Raw genomic sequence first — 6,000 nt, forward strand, 5'->3', positions numbered from 1 at the left:
AAACCCACACTGCTCTCTAATCCTTGCAGAAAAATCCTTACTTCTAGCCAACCGTACTATAGGAATTTTCTTTCTACCCTGTTTGAGAGCTGGCTGGCTGCTTCTTGATCCTGTCAGGGCTCCTTCATCTCAAGTTTCTCTCTTGAGCAGCAGGTTCCCAAGCTTTGTGCTCTCTTCCTCTCCAACTCCTGCTCCATCCTGCACTCTCTGGGACCTCCTCTGCTTTAACGAGCTTCTTTTCTCCCCTGGAAGAAACCAACTCCACTCCTTCTGCATGGACCCACCTGACCTAGTCACTCTCCTCTTGAAGGAGAAAAACACAGTCATGAATGAATACACACACTGAACAGAACTCATCTATCTCTTTCTGACACAAGGACAGTAAGGACCGAATCCCACAGGGTCACAAAAGCACCTGCCCTTCAAAAACCTACCAATAAGGCTTTGGCAACCTTGCCCTTTCATTGCAATGTAAGGTTTAATCAATCTTGAGTATAAAGATTATGAATTAAGAGTAGTTTCTTTTCACAGCCTGCTGCTACTCCTAAACCATTAAATTCTTCCATAAAGTGGGAGGGGCTTTTTTTTTGTGTGTGCTGATTGTTTGGTTGTGGGGGTTTTTTTTGTGTTCTGTGGGAACTTTTTTTCTGATGAGGAGATGTTTGCTTTTAAGACAAAATTACAAAGCACTTTCATTTCTGGCATCATTTCCTTTCCTAAATGACAACCTGCTATTGACATACTCAAGATGAAATAAGCCTCTTTCTCATCCCTTCTTTTGTAAAGCCTTCCAGTCATGAGAGGCACCTGTGAGTAGAGCAAAAGGCTCTATTCCAACCCATTTTTCTTATGCAAGTCAGTCAAGGGCACTGCTACAGCACTGATGTCTGGCACAAAAGCTCTTTAAACACATCAGCCACGACAATCATGGTTTGATATTTCTGTACTCGGGAAGCTGCTGACTCAGACTGTAATGATTTTTCTGTGATGGCACACACAATATAAATTGTCCCTGTTGACCCCACAATCACCATTACTTAAACCTACCTGCAGGATGCAGCTGAGCCCATACACCACTGGCCGGTGCTGGGGGCACAGCAGCAGGTCGCTGAAAGGGCTGGGAGGAGGATTCCCTGCAGCTGGTTGAGGGGTGGGAGTTGCAGGAAGAGCATTCCCTGTCTGGGCAGACAGGATGTGTGGTGGGTGCCCACCAGCACCATCCAGCTGCATAGCCAGCCTGCGGGTGCAGAAGTAGGCCAGACGTCTGGACAGGTAGGCAGACTGCACAAACTCCCCCGAGTACTGCAGGGAACACGGGGAGAGGGGAAAACAGCCTTGTCACAAGCAGTACAGGAGAAACCCTCGACCTTCCCAAAGTACTGCTTTTTACAGAGCTCCTTAGCATCATGGATCACCCACTGGCTACTAAGCATCAGAAAAAACCTTGAAATGCTCTACGGCAATGACTTCATGTATAAAAATGTACCCACACCCAGCCTTCCCAGGGCTTCAAAGGTTTGCCCAGAATCTGTTGCCAAAGAAACAAAGAAAAGCACCTTCCATGTACTGGTGCATGAGTACAATTATCACAGCTGTGACATGGGGGCAGGGATTACCAAATCCAGTGCAGGGAATCAGGGTAAAGGAGAGAAAAAACAGAAGACAACAGGACTAAAAAGATATCCTTGCATGAGCTAAGAAGGATGCTTACAGGGACACTCCCTGGTGTTCTTGGTGCAAAATAGCTCATCATCCCCTTAGGCTAACGGAAGGGGATTGACAACAGCAGAAGTCAGCACTCTTCTAAAGCAAGCTGGGCTCATATTTCTCACCCTCAGCAGCAAAGGTAGGAGCATTTTCAGAAATTCATCCTCTCCTGACCGTATCTTCTCAAAACACTCAAGGACCCATGTCAGGAACTCATGCCGGTCCAGCATTCCATCCTGCACATGAATAAAAGCAGAGCACATGAACACAAGCTGAAGTAACATTCACTAAGGTAAGGCAGAACAGCAGCAGCTTGCTTTCCAACAGTGGACAAAACTCTGCAAGTTCACACAGTTCTGTAGTACCCCTGTTCTAATACTGAGCTCAAAACTGCATTTAGTCCTAATGGTCTATTCACAGAAAGAGAATATTCTGCAGAAATAAATCACCTGACATCCACTCCCGAGCCCTCCCCTGCTACACACACACCCAGCAGCCCCCCAGGTCCCTCACCTGGAACATGAACATAGCCAGTTTCTCGTTGTAGTCCCACTGCTTCAAAGCCTGTTCCACCTCTTGGGGCATTGGTCCTGATGGTGAACCACAGCCTTGCCCTGGGAGCTGCCTGTAGAACTCTGCAATCTTCTGCAGCTGCTCTGACAGGTATTTGGTGATGATCTGTGTCCATTCTGAAGAGGAAACAAACAGGTTACCAGTGAGCACCGTGGTAAACTGGGGCAGGAAAGAACCAGGCTGGTGCACAGGTGGAAACCCAAAAATGTTCCTGTTGTTTGAAACGGACAGAAAGACAAAGAAAGAAAAATGAGGGCCACAATATTAGCTTTGTTTGTGCCATGGAGGTGTGAGGGAGGAAGAGACATCCACAGAAATAGAGAACAAGGGGAAAAACTTCTGAGTCTGTGGGGCAGGGTTACTTTGTACTGGAAAAGTTGGGAAGAAAGATTCCTCAACTGCAGTTGTTGAGAATCAGCAGGCAGAGAGAAAAGACTTTCTAGCAGAGAGCAGTGTTAGGCCAGTCTAGTTCAGCATCCTCAATAATCTGACAGACAGCAGAAACACTGGAAACACTTCAAGTCTGAACTTGTTCTTAGTCTCTTCCAGCTATCAGTGTAAAGCCACAATCAACAATTTTTAAAAAACAATTGTTTTTACCAAAACTTAAGTGTGTAAGAGACAAAGTCAATTAAAGTGAAAGCATGATTACACTCCTCTGGGACAATGCAGATGGAAAACCAGGGCAAAACATGCAAGAACATGAAACAAACAACACTTAGAGTGTCAGCAGTAGGGACATAACCCAAAGGAAGAGGAAAGCAAATGGAATAAATATGTGTAACAAATCAATCAACCTCCAGACACAGAGTTAATAAGCCTGTGTAATTTTTATACCAGAGATAAATAAGAAGGCATAGGGGGGAAAAAAAGTAATCCATGGACTTTGGTTGCTAATACTGATTTTCAAAGGTGTGTGATCAGGTTGTATAGTCCCAGCCATACAAACCAGAACACAGCTGCTCCTAGACTGCAGCAATCTGGAGCAGGCCAGGATGTAAAGGATGCTGGATCCAGTAATGCTTAATGAAATTGGAAACACAGACAAGGAGTAACAGACCAAAATTCTCTGGGAAACCTACTCCCTTGGAAAGTAGATAATCAGTCATCTCTGAATTGTAACATTTATAGTCTTTGTAAGGTAAAAAAAAAACCAGGTTATACTGCAAAGGAGCTCAGAATTTAACTGGGAGAAAGCAGAGGCTGGCTCTCAGGAAGTGTTTGTGGCTGCTAAGACTTATTTTTCAACAGTGTACCCTCACAGGTGGGCCTGTTTCAGTTATGCACATAAGCACACAAGGACTTATCAGCAGGAAACAAGTTTATACGGATTTTCAGGCTACCTCTTCCTAATCAAGAGCAGGCTGAGAAGGAAACACCTGTGATGGACAAAACCAGTGCTTCACACAAAGTGCTTACCAATGAAGGGATCGATGACATGACGCTTTTTCACCTTGGTTTCTGTGATGGCAGCATAATAGGCACAAGTCATTTTGATAAGCCATGCTGCTCTCATTACTGGAACGGTGTATTTTGCCAAATAACCAAAGACTTCTTCCTTCTTGCTAAAGATGGGCACCTATAACAGGATGGAGAGGGAGAAATGAGCCAAGGACTTGGATGGGAACTATTCCAAAGCAGCTACATCTGCTGCAGGTGCTGCAAGCTGTGAAAAAAGTAAAAGGTAAGAGGCTACTGTGTTGCTCTGTATCTCAAAAAGCCTACTGCAAAAATTCACCTCTGGTCAGAAGGCACCAGTACCAGAGCTGTGTTTTAGTATAAAGAGAAGCAAAACAAATTGAAAGAAGAGAGAAAACATAATTACATCACTGTAAATCCATGCCCTGAATGCTGCAAACATCTTGGAGGCCATCCTCCAGACAGCATCTAAACAACTACAAAAGATACAGACTAAGGACTGAGTCAGAAACAGAGTATCTGCTGTACAGACAGAAGACAGGACTCTTCGCTTTGTAAACAAAGCACAGTGGTTACAAAAGTTTTGTAATATCATGAATACCCCACAGGAGACTGTGAGAAACAGAGAATTGAGTAACATAGTAGGAAGGAACTCATTAATCCAAGATTCAAAATTCAAGATCCAACACAGGAGGATACCAGTGAAATCATCAGAGTGCAGATCTATAAACCAGGAAGCAACAACACATCGCAGGAAAAAGTACAGCTGTGGGGCTCATTTCCACACAATACTCTGGAGAGCATACATAAGGAATGAAACAAATTCCCAAAGAATAGGCCCATTTGGTAGATACCTTTAAGTCCCTGAACTACTGACAATTCAATTATTTACCTGCTATGCTTCTCACGTTCTTCCCAATTACTCTGATTCCTCCAAGACACAAAGGCACAGACTACTTGGCTACTGACAGTCGCTGCCTTCCCATCTAAATCCACAGTAACTGATGGAACCCATTGCAGGAAAACTGGGGAAAGCCTTGAAAGGTTCAAGCTTTCACAATGACCTCAGGAAACTGGCAGCAAACAGCCAAAGAAAGACACAAGGACTAAGTTTATAAAGAGACAGATTGGGGGAAAGTCTGATTACTTTATTTCCTCTCAAGAATGACTCAGGACCTCAAGGAACAGACAAATTCCATCTTCTAAACTATGTGCTCCACTACCATTTCACAACTGGGAGTTCTGTTTTTCCACAAGGCGTACCAGATTCCCAAGTTCCTTGTTTATGTGCCTCCCCTGAGAGAGAGCTCTCTCCCCTTGCTGTCGGGCCTGATAAAATGCAGGGAGACCCTTTTTTCATACTCTACAGAATTCAAGGCTACAAGGGAAATATCTACCCCTAGAGCCCAGGGCACAGAAATACTGTAGCCTGGCTGAGAACAAGTGATAGCACACATACTCTCCTCAGCTTAAGACCAGAAACAAGTCACTGCAACAGAAGTCTGGTAAGTCACTTAGCTGATTATTTTCAGTAGTTCTCACTATGGCTTTTGACAACCTGAGAAACCCTCCACAACAGAAATGTCCTAATCTAAACAACAGAGCAAAGGCAACAGTGGCAGCTCTTCCGAAACACGTTTGAACCTTAAAATAAATCAGTTGTGTCCTACAAGCCAAAAGGCAAAGCTGGACACACCTCCAAACAACAGACAAGGGACCAGTTCTCTGAGTGGGGATGACTACAGTCAGGGCTCTACAAATCCTGGATCCACTCTTCAAGCTGAAAACTACACGAGATGTACAGATAAGAAACTTCTCCAAACAGTAAAAACCTTCAGAAACACTTCAGAAACAAGCCCAGATTAAATTCTCTGCCCTGCCAGGACACCTCTCCTGTAGCATACCTTCTTAGCAAGATGAGTGAGGGGCTTAGTTCCAGCCAGGTCTGTGAACCAGTTGTTTATGGCACTCTGAGAACGTGCTGTCACCAGCCAAAAGTTATCCTTCTGGTTCACCTGGGGTTTCCGCCTCCCTGTGTCAGGCAGTGTGTTGCACCGCAGCTTTTCTGCAATAATACTGCTGAAATTCGAGCTGATCTGGAAGAGAAAAAAAGGATTAATTACACTTCACGACTCAAAGATCTGTTTTCTGTGTGCTTAAAACCTTATTTATCGCTCCTACCAGAAGCATCGACTTTTGAAACACAAAAAAACCTGCCAGTAAATTCCTTTGTTATGCTTGCAGAGATGAATGCTTCCAGACAACTCATACAATAACCAAGCAGGGACTGGAGATGGACAC

At 44.4% G+C, this 6,000-nt stretch overlaps 1 protein-coding gene across 5 annotated transcripts in view; it reads right to left on the reverse strand.

Annotated features, from left to right (window-relative positions):
- MED12 (mediator complex subunit 12) overlaps positions 1–5,779 on the reverse strand; it is a 33,118-nt gene extending 27,339 nt beyond the window's left edge. For 3 of the 5 annotated variants that reach the window (XM_025894929.2, XM_025894930.2, XM_025894928.2), the window contains exons 1-5: positions 5,604–5,709; positions 3,700–3,859; positions 2,221–2,396; positions 1,833–1,943; positions 1,048–1,302 (exon numbers count right to left, since the gene is read on the reverse strand). In XM_025894929.2, the coding sequence (XP_025750714.1) occupies positions 1,048–1,302; positions 1,833–1,943; positions 2,221–2,396; positions 3,700–3,796 (639 nt within the window). In that variant the 5' untranslated portion in view covers positions 3,797–3,859; positions 5,604–5,709. Of the gene's footprint in view, positions 1–77; positions 212–1,047; positions 1,303–1,832; positions 1,944–2,220; positions 2,397–3,699; positions 3,860–5,603 lie in introns of those variants that run through there. The other 2 variants (XM_029959071.1, XM_025894931.2) reach the window with 2 other exon arrangements.
- Between the last annotated feature and the right edge of the window lie 221 nt (positions 5,780–6,000).

Source organism: Manacus vitellinus, unplaced genomic scaffold, assembly GCF_001715985.3.
Source record: "Manacus vitellinus isolate BGI_N305 unplaced genomic scaffold, ASM171598v3 scaffold_19_pilon, whole genome shotgun sequence".
NCBI lineage: Eukaryota > Metazoa > Chordata > Aves > Passeriformes > Pipridae > Manacus > Manacus vitellinus.